General features: G+C 46.7%; 1 protein-coding gene across 1 annotated transcript in view; it reads right to left on the bottom strand.

The window, feature by feature from the left end:
• LOC147677738 (uncharacterized) overlaps positions 1-16,688 on the bottom strand; it is a 633,794-nt gene that overhangs the window by 356,191 nt on the left and 260,915 nt on the right. The window contains exon 7 of the mRNA XM_086946495.1: positions 2,572-2,611. Within this exon, the coding sequence (XP_086802621.1) occupies positions 2,572-2,611 (40 nt within the window). The remainder of the gene's footprint in view (positions 1-2,571; positions 2,612-16,688) is intronic.

The following is a 16,688-nucleotide window of genomic DNA, read 5'->3' as shown; positions in this document are numbered from 1 at the left end:
CGGCTTGGATCTGGTTAACGGAAGAACAGCCCCTCAGGCTGCTGCGTGGTCAGAACCTCGAGCCGCCGGGCGCCCTGCCCTCGCAGCCCCGGTTGCCGGGGCGCCAGCGGCGCACGCGCTCCCGCAGGAGGCGCTGGTCTCAAGGGGTGCCACAGAGATCCTCAAGCCTCGCAGCACAGAGAACCCGTGACTCCTCAAGCTCCCCCGCCTCCCCTCCCCGTCTCAAGCCGCATTCTTCCGGAGGCCCGTCTATGGAATCCCCACTATCGCCCCGCCGGGAGTCCCCGGGGGCGACTACTGATCTTTCCCGCAGCCCGACCCTCTGATGGACTGGCGGGGTCCTAAAGCTTCTGTAGGCGCTTGGGGGCACGCCCGACCTGCTGGGGGTCTGGAGCTATGGCAGACTGTTAGCTTTGAATCTTTGTCTTTTTGCTGAGACACTACTCCTCCACTCATATGGAGGAGTCCATCCACACATCTCAACTGGAGAGTTTTAGTTTAGTTTTTACTTCTTTGGGGGGGCCGACAGATGCTTCTGTTCTTGAAGTGTATGGTGGGGGGCGGGGGAGGGGGTTGGGATTGTTTTTTTCCCGCAGTTTGTTTTTGTTGTGTTATTACACCTGTTCTCACATGACACCCTGCCACAATTCCCTCTGGGTCATTTCAGGGCTCATCTTGCCACCTGGTTAGACGCGCTTGCGACCCTTCCCGTGACCACGACTCCGGATGAGGCTTCCTTCCATTGTTCCGACCACTTACCGCCATGACTGATACACCGGTACCAAGGGCTGCCCTTCACCTAATGTCCTGTAATGTAAAAGGCCTTCTGGACCGCTTCAAACCCATGGATGTATTGCGGTATGCACAGCGCCTTGGGGTAGAGGTTTTCCTACTTCAGGAAACGCACTTCCTGGTGAATCGTTGTCCCTTTCTGGCACGGTACGGATTTGATCGGGTTTGCATTCGGGGTTTACCAGGGGTTCCCGTGGGGTTGCAAGCCTGTTGCAGCGTTCCCTCCCCCTTGTGCCTTCAAAGGTCATTCACGACCCACAGGGCACATTTGTGGCCCTCTGTGGCTCTTTGAACGACAACCCCTTGAACTTAGTATCCAAATATTCACCTCCTTCATTGCTTGCAGCGACCCTGGCCAACTTGATCGACCGCGTGTTCTCACTGCCCTTGGGCCCCACTTTCATTGGAGGGGACTCTAATGCGGTTTCCTCCCCGGATCTGGACACGTCTGCCCCCTTATCCCACAGTAGAACTGCGCAGGCAAAACAATTACTGAACTGGTCCAAATCGCTGGGGCTGTGCGACGCTTGGCGCATCTGGCATCCACAGCCAAACAGTTTACTCACACTTCGTCTGCCCACCACACGTATGCACGCATCAACGCAATCTCGACGGACTGTACCATGATTCAGGATGTACGTATCCTTCCGAGGGGTATATCTGATCACTCTCTGGTTTTACTCAGCTCATGGACCCCCCATTCGTTCGCTGCGTCCGACGTGGAGGTTGAATGCGTGGTTCCTCCAGGACAAGGAGTTCCAGAAAGTGGTGAGGCAAGAACTTAAGCCGTACTTTTTGGCCAACAACGGGTCTGTGTCCTCTCCGGATATCCTTTGGGAGGCGAGCAAGGCCACAATCCACGGTGTCGCTAGAGGCTAGCTTAAGCGGCAGCGGCAGGAGCAACTGCAACAGGTTTCCTCCCGCGAGGCGCGGCGCTGCGCCTCGAACACAACTTGTCTGAAGCCGCAGATGCGCCCGGGGAGAGACTTCTTGCCCACCTCCGTGCTGAGATCAGCCAACTGTCTAAGGATGCCGCTAAACTTCTCTGGCGTTCATCGGTCGGCAGGGTATATGGATGGGGTGACAAGAATGGCTCCCTGCTTCACAGGTTGGCCACCTATCCCAGGGAGAACCACATTATTCCCGAAATAGTTGACCCGGACGGCTCGGTGCACCGCTCCCCTAAGGAGATCGCCCGCGCCTTTTCCAACTACTACCGGCAACTATACACAACCAAACCCCCAACACTTTCACTCACGGGTCTGCTAGAAGCCGGGAATATGTCCCGATTCTCCAAGGGTGGGACGATGGCGGAGCGGGGTTGACTGGTGCGCCGCGCAAGAGAAAACCTTGTATGAAGTACGCGGTTGTTCTAAGAAATATCGTAGGGTGTGGGGGAAGTGGCTGGGAGCATTGATTTAGAGTTATGGAAATGTTTATCTATGCCATTCTGTAACCTGCCAGATTCGTCCATCGGGAAAGTCTTACCTTTTGTATGTACCTATGTTTTTATGCATTGCAATATGTGACTGATTTTGTGTGTGAAAACAATAAAAAAGTTGTTTATCAAAAAAAGAAGTCTCTATCATATATATTGCTTTTCCTTTGTATGACATGTATGAGGTCCTTTTTTTATTTTGAAAGTAGCTCTGTTGTAGACATTGTTTGTGATCTGCAAACACCCTTTTTTAACTGTTACTGTGGGCTGCCTTTTATTTTAATATTTAACACTAAAATAATTTGGAAAAAGAAAGAAAGAAAGCAGCTTCGTGTACTCACCCTGGTTGATATATCTGGTCAGCCTGTAAATCATCACGATCTGTTATCAACGATACAATTGTCCTCTCATAAATTAATTTTATTTCTTAAAAAACTCAAATTAGTTCAAAAATTTGAAACATACTGCATAGGCGTCCTGATTCACAGTGTTCATTTATCTAACTTCTAATTAAGTATGTGAAAAGGCATTTGTGAAGGTAAATACCACATTCTGATTCATGAGAATCAGCACAGGTGGAACTCTGTTGCTTCAAACAGTAATACCGAATGCAAAACATCATCTGTTACAGTAGAATTGATGCATTTGTATTTCAGAAATGAGAGGGGGATCCAGAGTGCTCTTGGAGAGGTAGTGACCCAGCCTATTTCTGTGGACGTCCTAAACATTTACAATTTGCATTCAGTTGTTAAGAATGGGAAACTCACAAATGTACTCCAGTCAAAGGCAGGTCGGAAGGTGGGAAACACACTTGTATTTAATTCAAGTGTCGGGAACAAGGTGTTTCCACAGGGAGAAATATTTGAATTGTGAAGAAGAAAATATAATCATTAAAAAAACATTGCTGCATCAACTACTCATGCATTATTTTCCATCTACATGCCTAACATTTTACCATTGGAGTACTTCCGGAAATCTACAACTGTTGCAGATTCCAAGAGATCTCCTGGGATTCTGTGTGGAATTCCAAAAACACTGGAAATACACCCTAAACCTGAAAGTGTTCCTAGAAGAGAAGATGTTCTACTTGTTGGCCAAGTGCTTTGTGCATCGACTCTCAGTATTACACACACACTTTCCATTACTTAAAAGAAAAGCTTACTTACCTATAAATTGGCTTTCCAGTGAAGAAACTGTCTTTACTTTCACCTGCTTGCTACACTATTGCCAGGAGTTGGAAGAGTTTAGATAACTTTAACTAGAATTCTCTAAATAATATACAACATTATAATTAAATCAGGAGATGTGCTCCCAACTCGGAGAGAAAAAAATTAAGACCTGCCAAAACAAGAATGGAACATATCTAATTTACATTTGGGTGGTAACAGAGATTCTACTGAAGATACCTACGCTACAGAATGATAGGTATAAACTAGTATGTTTCTTGGTAAAACCATAATTACAAAATGTCACATAAGCTAAGTAAGGACGCTTTTTGGACATTTTATCCTGTGTCAGAAGTCACTGGCTCTGTCCACTGGTACCTGTGAGCTCTATTGCCACTGAAGGTATTAAACCTTTCCTCAGCTGGAGCAGGTCTTAGGCACTCTCAAGAGGTCCATCCTCTCTTTGACCTGGAAGTTTTCTTCTCAGAAGATGACGATAATTACTCAGAGACTCAATTCAGAAGCCCCAAGGGTCCTAAAATACTTAGGTAAAACATAAAATATGTAACTAAATCTTCTGATAAGGCAGAGGAAGAAGCAGAGTTTTGAAGAAGACATTATCAGCGTCGGACCCTTGTATGTTGCCTCACAATAACATAATAGACATTGTGATGCTCCACCAATGGTTTCTGCCCCGCTGGACAAGCTAACATCTTTACTAAGTGATTTAAGATTCCCTTTATAGACTGCCCAATCCTTGAACTCCAGGTTCTATTGCTGTACCTCCACAGTTCTTTCCTGTGATGCTTGATAACATTTTAGTTCCCACTCCTAGAACTCCTGTTATTTCATTTTTTATCAATCATTTTATTATGTATTTTTAATGAGCCAAGCTGAAAAAAAAGAGAAAACAAACCACAGAAGCAGCAACCAATACAGTTACAATCATGGCATTACAGATCATATAAAAGGAAAGGGGACGCGAAAGCTAAGTAGGAAAGAGGGGTAAAAAAGGGGGGGGAGCGGGGAGTAGTAAGATGGAGTGAGGGGAGCAGAGTAGGTGGTTCTGTTCTATCAACTGGTGTAATGCATAAGGGACAAGAGCGAATTTAAGAGAATAAAAGGGGAAGTCCATCATGGATGTGGGAGCACTATGTCTTCCTCCTCGTCCTCTTCATCCTCAGTAATAGATACCAGCAGTAACAGATAGTCCCTAAGAGGCTGCCATATGTCTCTTGGCTGCCAAGTAGGGGCCTTTAAGGAGGCAAAGATGTAACTTGTAGTGTCAAAATAGACAAATATCGAAGCCAGGCTTTCTCTGTAAGAAGTGTATTGCTGCTCTAATGAAGGGCCACCTGCCACTTGGCCAACAAAAGCGCAATAGCTGTAAAGCATTGCATGCCCACCAGTAAAGCCTTAACATATCCAAGGAGGGCTAGCAACGCGTCAGGAGCGAGAGCTTGGCCAGTAATGCATGATAATGTAACATGCACAAACTCCCAAAAATCGTGGATTGGAGTACAATTCCAAGCTGAATGAGCAAAGTCGGCGTGTTCTGCAGTGCATTTAGGACTGCAGTGAGACCTGGTAGGGTCTAATTTGGATAGGGTTCTAACATTCCTGGTACAATAGATAGTACACCTACATCTCTGCCACACCGGCCTCCAGTGACACCTTCATTTCCATCACCACCACATCCTCCATGTGAATCTCGACATGTACAGATGATGGCAGAGACGGGCACACAAAAGGAACTGAGTGGGATGGTCCCAGACGACCTTAGCCCTATGCATGATTTAAGGATTCTCCCACTGATGATGTTGGGACATTTCATACCGTCACTGAAAGAGCTTCAGCTAAATTTAGTCTTCCATTGTCTGCTGTTGAAAAATCTTGCTTTCTGTTTGATTTCAAAGAAAATGTGAGACGGTTGATCAGAGCTATCGCTATCCTAGATAATATACCGGAAAAAGATGTTCTCACTATCAAGAACTCAGACACTGTCACCTCTAGCAATTTTAAAATTGATATGAAAAGCAAGGCACCTGCTGAGCTTATTTCACTAATGAGGTAAAGACCGATTCTTTGATATGGGCTGCGAGTGCGACTCAGACATTACTGGAATCCCATGACTACTTGCACAGTCTCACCAGTTAAAGAAAGCAGAAATGAGTTCTCCATGGTCTGAATTGTATTTTTTTTGCTGCCAGTTCAATTAAAATTGCCATTGCCTTTGCTATTTCATGAAGATATGATCGACAACTCTGGCATGAGATATCTCCTTATTCTGCTAGAATGTCTGAAGAAGTAGAAATCCAACACATGCACATCTAAAAGAAGGCAAAATGGCATCCTCTGCTCTAATTGATGCAGTTTTGTATTCTTCCACCACCGATTTCAAACACTACTTTTATGAGGTATTATGGCTGTGTTGAAAAGTACCACTTTCATGCCTCAAACACCGCCACAAAAACTTTATTTGCCTTTCGATAGACTAAATGTTTTTTGGAAAAGTGTGCATGATGTACTTCAGATAGAGACTGCTAAATCACTGGGTATATTACAAAGAAATAGTTTTCGAGCTACAGATATCTATAAATAGCCAAAACCAATAAGATAATTTTTGCTTAAGACAACATTGAACATCAAAAGATTATTCTCAACAGCGCACTAAGCAAAGTGCCTCATTTAGAGTTTGACAGTTGAAGTAAAGGCAGATAGGGTGGCGGAGGACTTTAAGTCCACCAATCTGCCTTTACTCAGCTTGCCAAATTTATAGATGTCTGGAGGTTACTATAATTGTAGGAAAGGGTAGACGAATTGGTAAAACATAAATGCCAGCCGTCAAACTTTTCCAAAGTTTTAATGTTTAAAAATAAACTCCCAAAGGGGAGCTCGATTTAAAAAAAAAAATGAAATAGCCCCACATTACAGAAGTTTTCTCCCATGGTGTGGGGGATACTTTTTCTTTTTATCTTCCTTAGTGCCTGGCTATATCTGGCAGTGACACATAGTAAAAAAAAAAACATCCAACTACCCACACTAAATAGAGCAGACAGTCTGATGGCTTACCCACATTCCCTACTTCCTCTGTGAGCGGGAAGGTTTACAAGAGCAGAGTAAATTATTCTACTTCAGCTTGGCAGTCCACCCACCTCTAAATCAGGGGAACGGACATGTGTTTGCAGAAAAGGTACTATGTAGGATGCTCAAGACTACTGTGCTTCTTTAAAATGTTCATTCATTCCAGAGGTACACCTAGGCAGGACTTCTATCGATATTGCTGGACTTCTGGAGCCATGCGCTGATACTCCAACAACTGTATGTTGGGATTGTTGATTTTCCACTTCATTTTCTACAGTAGATTCAAACTGCATAGCAATTTCTTATGTGGTCTTATAGATAGAGGAAGAAGGTCTGGGAGCCGTCACTGTCTGGCCAATTCTTGGGCAATAAGTATAATGTTTGCTTTGCAGTGCTTTCACTTCATTAGTACGAATGGAATTAGTGGGGATTTTGGGAAGATCTCCAACAATTTGTTGGATCAATTCATAAAAAAGGAATTGCCCACTGACACTGGATTCCACTCTGAACACAAAGCTCTGGCATTTTTCCGTTTGACTTTGATACAAGTGTCTGGTGGTAGAAAACCCCAGCCTTGGAAAACATCTTAAAACGTGTCATTGTTTTGCTCCCATTCGTGATTTTCAGTAACATATATATGCTTAGGAGATCTGCTTGGCAGTTTTGAAGCCCAGAGAGATGCTCTGCTTGACTGAATACATTCTTCCCAGGAAAAGTACCATACTGCTTGAGCTACTAAGTATAGGACTCTCAGTTTGGTGTCGCCCTGCTTGTTTAAATAATACATTATAGTTGTTTTTCCTGTCTGAATACACAACCTACGTGTTGTGAATCATGGATGAAAAACCTTCAAATCAAACTGGGCAACTTTGTGCTCACTGACATTCAGATGGTATAGTTTCTGTTTTCACAATCGCAGTCCCTATAGAGATAGACTGAACTACTGAAGCGGAAAGCCGGGAGCAACGAGCGAGCCCTTTTAAAAAATTGCTTTTTACTGTGTATTCTTGTGTACTTTGAAAAACTTACTTCTGGCAACACTCTCGCTATTAGCCCTTCCCCGCACAGCCGATCTGAACGCTGTCGCGGGCCGCCACACCTTGGCACGTCATTCCGGAGAAGCCTGGTGAGGCCACGCCCCCCGCTTTAAAACGCACCAAATTGCAGGCGCCGGCAGATAGACTGAACTCCTGAGGCGGAAAGCCGGGAGCAACGAGCGAGCCCTTTTAAAAAATTGCACTTTACTGTGTATTCTTGTGTACTTTGAAAAACTTACTTCTGGAAACACTCTCGCTATTAGCCCTTCCCCGCACAGCCGATCTGAACGCTGTCGCTGGCCGCCATTCCTTGCCACGTCATTCCGGGGAAGCCTGGTGAGGCCACGCCCCCCTCATCGCGGGCCACGCCCCCGCTTTAAAACGCGCCAAATTGCAGGCGCCGGCAGATAGACTGAACTCCTGAGGCGGAAAGCCGGGAGCAACGAGCGAGCCCTTTTAAAAAATTGCATTTTACTGTGTATTCTTGTGTACTTTGAAAAACTTACTTCTGGCAACACTCTCGCTATTAGCCCTTCCCCGCACAGCCGATCTGAACGCTGTCGCGGGCCGCCATACCTTGCCACGTCATTCCGGGGAAGCCTGGTGAGGCCACGCCCCCCTCATCGCGGGCAACGCCCCCCCGCTTTAAAACGCGCCAATTTGCAGGCGCCGGCAGATAGACTGAACTCCTGAGGCGGAAAGCCAGAAGCAACGAGCGAGCCCTTTTAAAAAATTGCATTTTACTGTGTATTCTTGAGTACTTTGAAAAACTTACTTCTGGCAACACTCTCGCTATTAGCCCTTCCCCGCACAGCCGATCTGAACGCTGTCGCGGGCCGCCATACCTTGCCACGTCATTCCGGAGAAGCCTGGTGAGGCCACGCCCCCCTCATCGCGGGCCACGCCCCTTCCTGTTTTCCACCTACATAAACCATGTGCCTTCTACGGCCGCGCAGCGGACGGGCGCAGCGGGCGCGCCGGCAGCGCGCCGAAGGCGCGCCAAAGGCAAGCCCGTCTGCGCCCGTCCGCGCCAGGACGGGCTTGATGGCATACCACGCCGCCCAGCCTATTAGATATTCCCCCCAAGCACTCAGGGACTTTCAGCACACTGCCATTCTACCATCCCCTACAGCTCTGCATCACATTACGTCAGCAGGCCTCACGCGCCCTAACCAACCCCTCCCCAACGGCCGCATACCCCTAGCATCGCCACCAGTGAACACCACATCCCTCAGGGTATCTTATCTTAACACCCGTTCACTGGTGAAGCAGTCTGAGGATATTTTTATCCTGCTAACTAGCTCGAACCCCGATATGCTTTTACTCACAGAAACATGGCTCACCTCAGAGTCCATGCCGGATATTCTGGCAGCCCTCCCCCCTGATTACTACATCCTTCGTGCCGACCGTCCCGGCGACCGGCCTGGGGGTGGGGTAGCGGCCATTATTTCCAAGCGCCTGAAATCCTTATCCTCTTACTCCCTTCCTTTACCTGAGGTGGAGACCCTAATTATCAGCGTGCAAACGGACGTTGGCCCCCTCACTTTCCTTTTACTCTATCGGCCCCCACACTCCATGCCCTCTTTTCCCACCATTCCAAGTGAACAACTGTCTTCCCTTCTTATATCGCATTCCCATCTCGCCATTTTCGGCGACCTGAATTACTGGTTTGGCGACAGCCACGCCGGCTCTCATGCTACTGAGCTCTTTGAGACGCTTAAAAGTCTGAACCTTGTCCAACATGTCTCCCAACCCACTCACATCAAAGGACATGCTTTGGACCAGATCTGGATCTGCAACCTGGAGTTGTCCACACCAGACATACGTCCGTGTACCTGGTCTGACCATCATTTGGTAGACACCACCATCACGGTTGCCGCTCAGGCCCCTGCTCCCTTGATGGCTGGCGGCCTCGCCCGCAAATGGAGCTCATATGACTCCAAGGGATTCCTTACTGCCCTGGCTGACTCCTGCCCGTCGATCTCTGATCCTATTGACACGGACAGGCTAGAACATAACGTGGCCACCTGGCTCGAGTCGGCAAGCGATTTGTTTGCCCCCTTGGTCAAATTCCCCTGTACCAGACACAGGAACTCTCACAGGTGTTTCTCCGACGACCTCAAAGCCCGGAAACTCAAAACACGCCAGTTGGAACGCATCTGGAGACACGATTATTCTGACCTAGCCAAACAATCTTACCTGATCGCCCGCAAAGAATTTAAGACAGCTATCCGTTCAGCAAAAAACGAACACTTCGCCAGTAGGATCTCTCTGGCAGCTAACAAATCTAAGGAGGTGTTCAGAGTTCTGAACAAGTTAACCTCAGACGACAGGACCCTACCAGCCCAGACCCCTACTCAGGAGGCCTGTGACACCTTGAACTCGTTTTTCCTAGAAAAAATGTCCACTATTAAAAAATCCATTCCTTCACTCCCCCAACTGTCACTATCGGATAAATCCCTCAACAACCCCCTGTCCTTCACTTCTTTTCGGGTTCTAGATTCCTCTTCTCTGGCGGAACTAGCCACTCGTGTAAAATCTGGCTCCTCAAATGACTGCTGCCCACCGTCTGTTTTGCGGAGCATATGTCTCAATTTACCTGACAGTATCCTACATCTACTTAATAGCTCCCTCAGCAGCGGCATTTGCCCCACTTCCTTTAAGGAAGCCATTCTGGTACTCTTACTAAAAAAAACTGGCGCCGACATGACGGAGCCATCGAACTACCGCCCCATCTCCCTCCTCCCTTATTTTTCTAAACTTATGGAGGCTCACGTCACTCGCTGCCTGTCCAGGTTTATAGAATCCTCCGGCTACCTTGTACCAACCCAGGCCGGCTTCAGACCCGCCCATTCCACAGAAGCCGTTATCCTGGCAGTCCTTGACACACTCAGAGGCAACGCGGACGCGGGAAACCCCCAAGCCCTCGTCTTACTGGATCTGTCGGCCGCGTTCGACACGGTGGATCATGACATCCTTCTCCACCGTGTCGGGCAGGCGGGCATCCAGGGCGTTGCTTTTGAGTGGGTCAGGTCCTTCCTTACGGGGAGAACACAGGCGGTCCGCCTCGGTCCCTACACTGCTAAAAAAACTCTCACATCCTGTGGTGTTCCCCAAGGTTCTTCCCTCTCCCCGCTCCTCTTTAATCTTTACCTCCGGCCACTCATTCAATCGCTTCTGAAATGGGACATCGTCACTTATAACTACGCTGACGATCTCCAAATCATCTTTCCCCTTAACTCACCAAATGCCATCAAAACTTTTCATGGAGCCATGACTCATATCCAACTCTGGATGGACCAGAACCAATTGAAGTTGAAACCCGGTAAAACTGAGCTCCTACTTCCTGGACTCAGCTCTACCTACTGGGGTCCACAGTTCTGGCCTCCAGAGTTTGGCTCCCCCCCGTCCCGGCAAAAACAGTAAAAAGTCTGGGTGTCATTATCGACACCGAGCTTTTTCTTAGGGCTCAGGTGGGAGGGGTGGTCTCCTCCTGTATGTTTCAACTTCGGAGGATCCGCAAAATCCGCCACTTTCTTCCCCCGGCAGCACTCACCCAAACTGTTATTTCGCTGGTACTTTCCCGTCTGGATTTTTCGAACGCCATCTATCACGGTCTACCACAATACCTGACTCAACGCCTTCAAATCGTCCAGAACCAGGCTGCCCGCCTGATCCATGGAACACCTAGATGGCAATCAGCTAAACCTCTGCTTATGAATTTGCATTGGCTCCCGGTTGAGCGAAGGGCTGCCTTCAAGGTAGCTTGTCTTACCTTCAAGGCACTTCATTGCCCTTCCCCTGCTTTCCTGAAATCTACCATCCGCCCATACTGCCCTACACGTAATCTTCGATCCGTCCACCTTAACTTGCTGATCACCCCCAGGAGCAAAACTAAGAGATTCGGCGGACGCCGGTTCTCCTATCTAGGACCTCTGGAACCTCCTCCCTCTCTCTATCAAATCCTGCTCCTCTTTTCTCAATTTCAGGAAAATGCTAAAAACGTACCTCTTCCCTACCCCCACGTAGACTCTGTTACCTCTACCTTCCCCTCACTCTGTTCTGTCTACCAGCACCAGGAAGCTTCGGTGTCAGTGCGCTTTATAAGCAACACTTAACATAACATAACATAACATAACATAACATAACATAACATAACATAACATAACAGTCCCTGTAACGTCAAGTTTTGAAGATGGGCTCCCCAGCCTGTTAGGGATGCATCTGTCACTATGGTCTAAAAAGTAAGCTTTGGTGAAAACGAGTTTGTTTCAAAAGATTCTTGATTTCGCACTATTATGTGATTTATTGTCTTGCTTGGGACTTTAGCTTCAACTTGCTGGTCCTATTGTCTTGGTCTTAAATCCATTGGCCCTCCATACATTTGTGAAGGGGTCTTAAGAAGACAGATAGTGGTACTGTAATCTTGAAAAACCTGTTCTGGCAATTGTGCTTTTATTATTCAGTTGTAACTCCTTAGATATGGTGCCACAACTGCCATGCATTTGGAAAAAATCCCTGATGTAGGTTTCACCCGCAAAAAAGCACTATTTATTGATAGTGAGCTTTTTACATGGGCAATCTCAATAACTTTCGGTGTTGCCCTATTATCGCAACATTAATAAAGGTGTCATGCAAATCCACAGAACACATCCAATAGCTTTTCATAAGTTGTGGGTGAATTTGGTGCAGGGCCAACAGTCTGAATTTCTGTTTCGTGATGTACTTGTTAGCTTGCCTCAAGTCCAAAATGGTATGGCTTTCTTCTTTGGGACCTTTAATGGGGACATACAATATATCAGTAAATGCCTTTTCCTCAATGTAATGAAAAAAATGGTTCTACTGGCTGCTTTTACAGGTGAGATGTCATCTCCTTTTTTCTTAAAGCATACAACTGGTATTTGGCACATCTTGTACTGGAATCTTGGGAGGTGAAGATTTGAACTGGACTGTGTATTCTTGAAAGACTCATTTCTCTGAAGATATTGGTTTCCACTCTTCCAGGTATGCACACTCCTTCCCAGCAGAATGGCAAACAGAAAACAGGAAGGAGGCTTCATTGTTTCAATTGATTTTAGAGTTTTCAAGAACTCGAGGAACATTGCTGTTGTTGCAGCCCTCTTGTCCTTGTGGAATGCTTGTGATACAGGCTTTGCTGTTGTTTCTGCCCATATTAGCAATAAGCCTACTAAGGGGACTGAACCTTTAGCCGCTCCTGAAACTGGCAGGTTCTATGACGATTTGGGGCTTTAAAATACTTTTTCTTGTCTTCAAACATCCGTGGCTTTGAGTGTTTCTGACTCTTTCTTCATTCTTTCCAGTTTGTCATAAATGTGTATACAGACCCTGCGAATAGAAGATGTATTATCTTCAATTAGGCGCCTGAGTTGATGTCTGTTTAAAGTAATCAGGACAGCCATAGAAGGGGGATGCAGAATGTCAGTAACTGCACTGATTACCTGGTTGCTCTCTAACAGCCCTTCCAGGATGACTAATAAGAAGTCTTGTCTGTACTACCTTGGCCATTCATCCACAAAAAAGGGCAAGGACTTTCAAATTAATCTGTCATATCTGTCTAGTGAAGCTGTGCCCTTGGCTGCCTCGAGGGACAGTGCAGCTGTCCCACACACTTTTTGATTTGCAGCATGAATTTCTTTGTTCTCACAATCCAGAACCATTGGAAATATTGCAAGCGCGCACAACAAAATGTCAGCCCCCGCTAATCCTCCATGCTGCCGCAATTACGACGATCTTTAGAACAAGTAAAGACTGGTAGTACTTACATATTTTGCTTTGTAGCAGCTTATGGAGTTTAGCGTTTCCTGGTGGTGCTGTTTCTGGAGACCTTAGTGAATTTTTGATGGTGTTTTTGTCAAGGAGTTGCCCACTGGTCTTGTCAGCACAGCTCAGCTGAAGTTCATATCAGGAAGACAAAGTTAGCTTTAGGAAAGGGCGTGGCTGAGGTCTAAACCACACCCACAGCTAGTTCTAGCTTTCTTTTGCGGTGCCTGTCAGTTAGTTTTGCTTTTATTTCTCATTAGAACTGGATTTGATTGCATTGCAGTTAACTAACGAAAATGGAACTACAAAATATGCTTGTTGGGAATAATAAGCGTAAAGAAACATCTCCTTCACCAGTAAAATAAAAAATGGTATATTCTAATGAGCCCTTGTTATCCACCTTACTGGATGAATTGCAGGCTTTTCATTTAACTACAGATACTATTGCGTTAGAAAGTAAAACCATCCGTAAAGACACAGCTAGTCTTCCTATGAAAGTTTCTGATAATATAATTAAAATTCAAAAAAACATTGACAGTCTGATTCCTATCACAGCAAAACTATTACCAAGGAGTAATCTACTATTGAACTTAGAAAACTGTAATCGACAGTATAACCTGCCAAAAGAGGTAGTTGGAAAGGACAGCTGACAGTATTTTGAAAATATATTGCCTTATCTGTTGTATTTATAGTTTCCAGACAAAATCGAAATCAACAAGGCACACAGATTTCCCTCTCAACGTGATCCTTGTCATCACAAACCACGAAGAATGATTTTTAAAGCTTTGCGCCACCATCATTTAGTGATGATCCAGCAAGCAGCGAGACAGATACCCATTAATAAAACATCCATCCATCAGGACTTTGCCAAGGAAACTGTAAAAATATGCATAGAATTCAATGAGCTTAGACCACGACTAAAACATTCTGGTTTTAAATATGCACTTTTTGACCCGTCCATGATGAGAATCTGGAAAGGCGGTGTAGTGTTCTTGTGCATACAGAGACACGGACACTGGGTGTTATATCGGAGCTTCTTTATTTCACGTACTTCGTCCTCCTAGGTCATCGGCTATCCACCATCCCCAGCCCTTGGCTCCTCCCTATCCGCCCGCCCTCGTTCTCCCTCGGGCAGATCTTAGTGTCCAGTGTATGTGCATCCATCATTACATCTCCCCCCTCTGTAAATAAAAAACAAAACACAGCAATGTATCAGCACCCTTTGCTTTCACGTCGCGGAAGATCGCCACTTAGAGTTCTTCAATGAGGCTAGACGGTTTTCTAATGGTCCGCTTGGGGTGCGACTGAGGATCAGGGATATCTCACTCGTGCTCATCAGGAGTTCCCATCAATACCTGAATGTGGCTGAGCGGTGTCTCTTGTTCATTGTTCTAGACTAGTGATTCAGTCAATAGTTCTTTTACGCTAGGGCTGGACTTCTTAAAGTGTGTCACATTCCTGGTGACTCGCCATCCGTCTGTTTCCGCGGTGATCATAGTTCCTTGCTGTCTCACAACTTTCAACGGAGTCTCATGATATTTGCAGTCAGTCTTTCTGTGCTGCTCTTGCCGCGCCAACTCCCAGTCTCCTTCTCGAATTTCAGCATGAGAGGCATGTCGACGTTCATCTGCATATCCCTTTATCTTTTCTTTCTTCAGCCTGTCCATGGCCACAATTTCCTCGTGGTCGAAGTCCTGATAAGGTTCACTCACCGAGACATTCATCATGGGCAGTCTGGTGCGCACTGACCGGCCTAGCATGAGGGTGGCCGGACATTTGCCCTTGGTGGAGTGGGGCGTGTTTCGGTATGCACGTAGTACTTCATTGAGCGCTGTCTGAATGCTCTTGCAAGTGAGCTCCGCTTGCTGAATGCCTTTCTTTACCGTGGCCATGAATCGTTCAACCATTCCATTCGCCTGTGGCCAGAGTGGTGTGATTTTCCGGTGTTTAAAGTTTAGGTGTTGAGCAAACTCAGCGAAGTCGTGGTTGTTGAATGGAGGCCCATTGTCAGATTTTACCACTTGAGGAATACTCCACGCAGCGAAGACTTCATCGAGAATTGGTATGACGTTGGAGGCTTTGGTGGATGTGCACAGTTGTGCAATGGGGAATCTGGAATATTCGTCCATGATGACCAGGACATATTGTCCCGACTTGAATGGCCCAAAGAAATCAATGGCAATGTGTTGCCAGACGCCATCCGGCAGTGGAGACATTTGCAGCGGTGCAGGGGGATCTGGGCGGCTCACTAGCTGACACTGTGGGCAGTCCTTCAAAGTTGTTTCCACCATTGGATCCAGTGTCGGAAACCAGACCCACTCTCGGAGCGCTCTTTTCGTGGTTACTATGCCCCTGTGTCCTTCATGTGCTAAATTGATGACCCCTTGTCTTAACTGTCTGAGAATCACAATTCGAGTGTCTCTTAGGATGAGACCATTTGTCGCTATTGACAGTTCATCATGGACGTGTTTGAATGCGGACATCTCTTGGTCACCTTGTCCCTTAGCTTCTGAATGTCGCCAGCTATTGGTCTGTATGCGACGTTTTACTTCCTGCAGGGTGTCGTCGGACTGAGTGGCCTCACAGATTGCTTCCAGCGGAACTGCAGGGGGTCTGGCCTGATCTACCACGAAATGGATATATTCGTCCGCAATCGACCATTTGGATTTGTTGGTCCTGAAGGGGTGTCTGGACATGTAGTCTGCAGGGTTTGCAGCTTTCCCTGGCTTGTGTACAATGGTGTATGTGTATTCTTGTAACGTGAGGCCCCATCTCTCTATTCGTGGCGGCATTTTGGCTCGAAGGTTTCCAAAAATTGTGATCAGAGCTTGATGGTCAGTGACCGAGGTGAAATGCTTTCCGAAGATAAAAATGTGGAAATGTTCACAGGCCCAGATGACAGCTAAACTTTCCTTTTCTGGCTGGGAGTATGCCCTCTCCGTGTCTGTGAGACTCCTACTGGCATATGCTACTACGTGACGTTGATCTTCATCTCTGTCATACTGTGCTAGAATGGCCCCTAGCCCCACAGGGCTGGCATCCCCGGTTATTTCTGTCTTCTTTTTGGGGTTGAAGTAGGCCATATTTTCAGCAGACTCCACAGCTTCCTTGATGTCTCTGAAAGCACGTTCACATTGAGTGGACCACTGAAATAGCTGCCCCTGTTTGGTGAGAGTTCTCAGGGGGTGACTTATTGTGGCCTAGTCTTGTATGTACCTGGAGCAGTAACTGGCCATACCCAGGAATGAGCACACATCCCCAACGTCCCCTGGGCTCGGTGTATCATTCAGAGCCGCTACCTTTTCGGGGTCCGGTTCCATGCTATTTCCAGAGAAAACGTGGCCGAAGAATTTTAGTGTTGGCTTATGAAATTCACACTTGTCCTGATTG

Source organism: Lissotriton vulgaris, chromosome 12 (genome assembly GCF_964263255.1).
Source record: "Lissotriton vulgaris chromosome 12, aLisVul1.2, whole genome shotgun sequence".
Taxonomy (NCBI): Eukaryota; Metazoa; Chordata; class Amphibia; order Caudata; family Salamandridae; genus Lissotriton; species Lissotriton vulgaris.
Note: the sequence above shows the minus strand (reverse complement) of the source record. Positions and strands in the feature narration are given on the sequence as shown.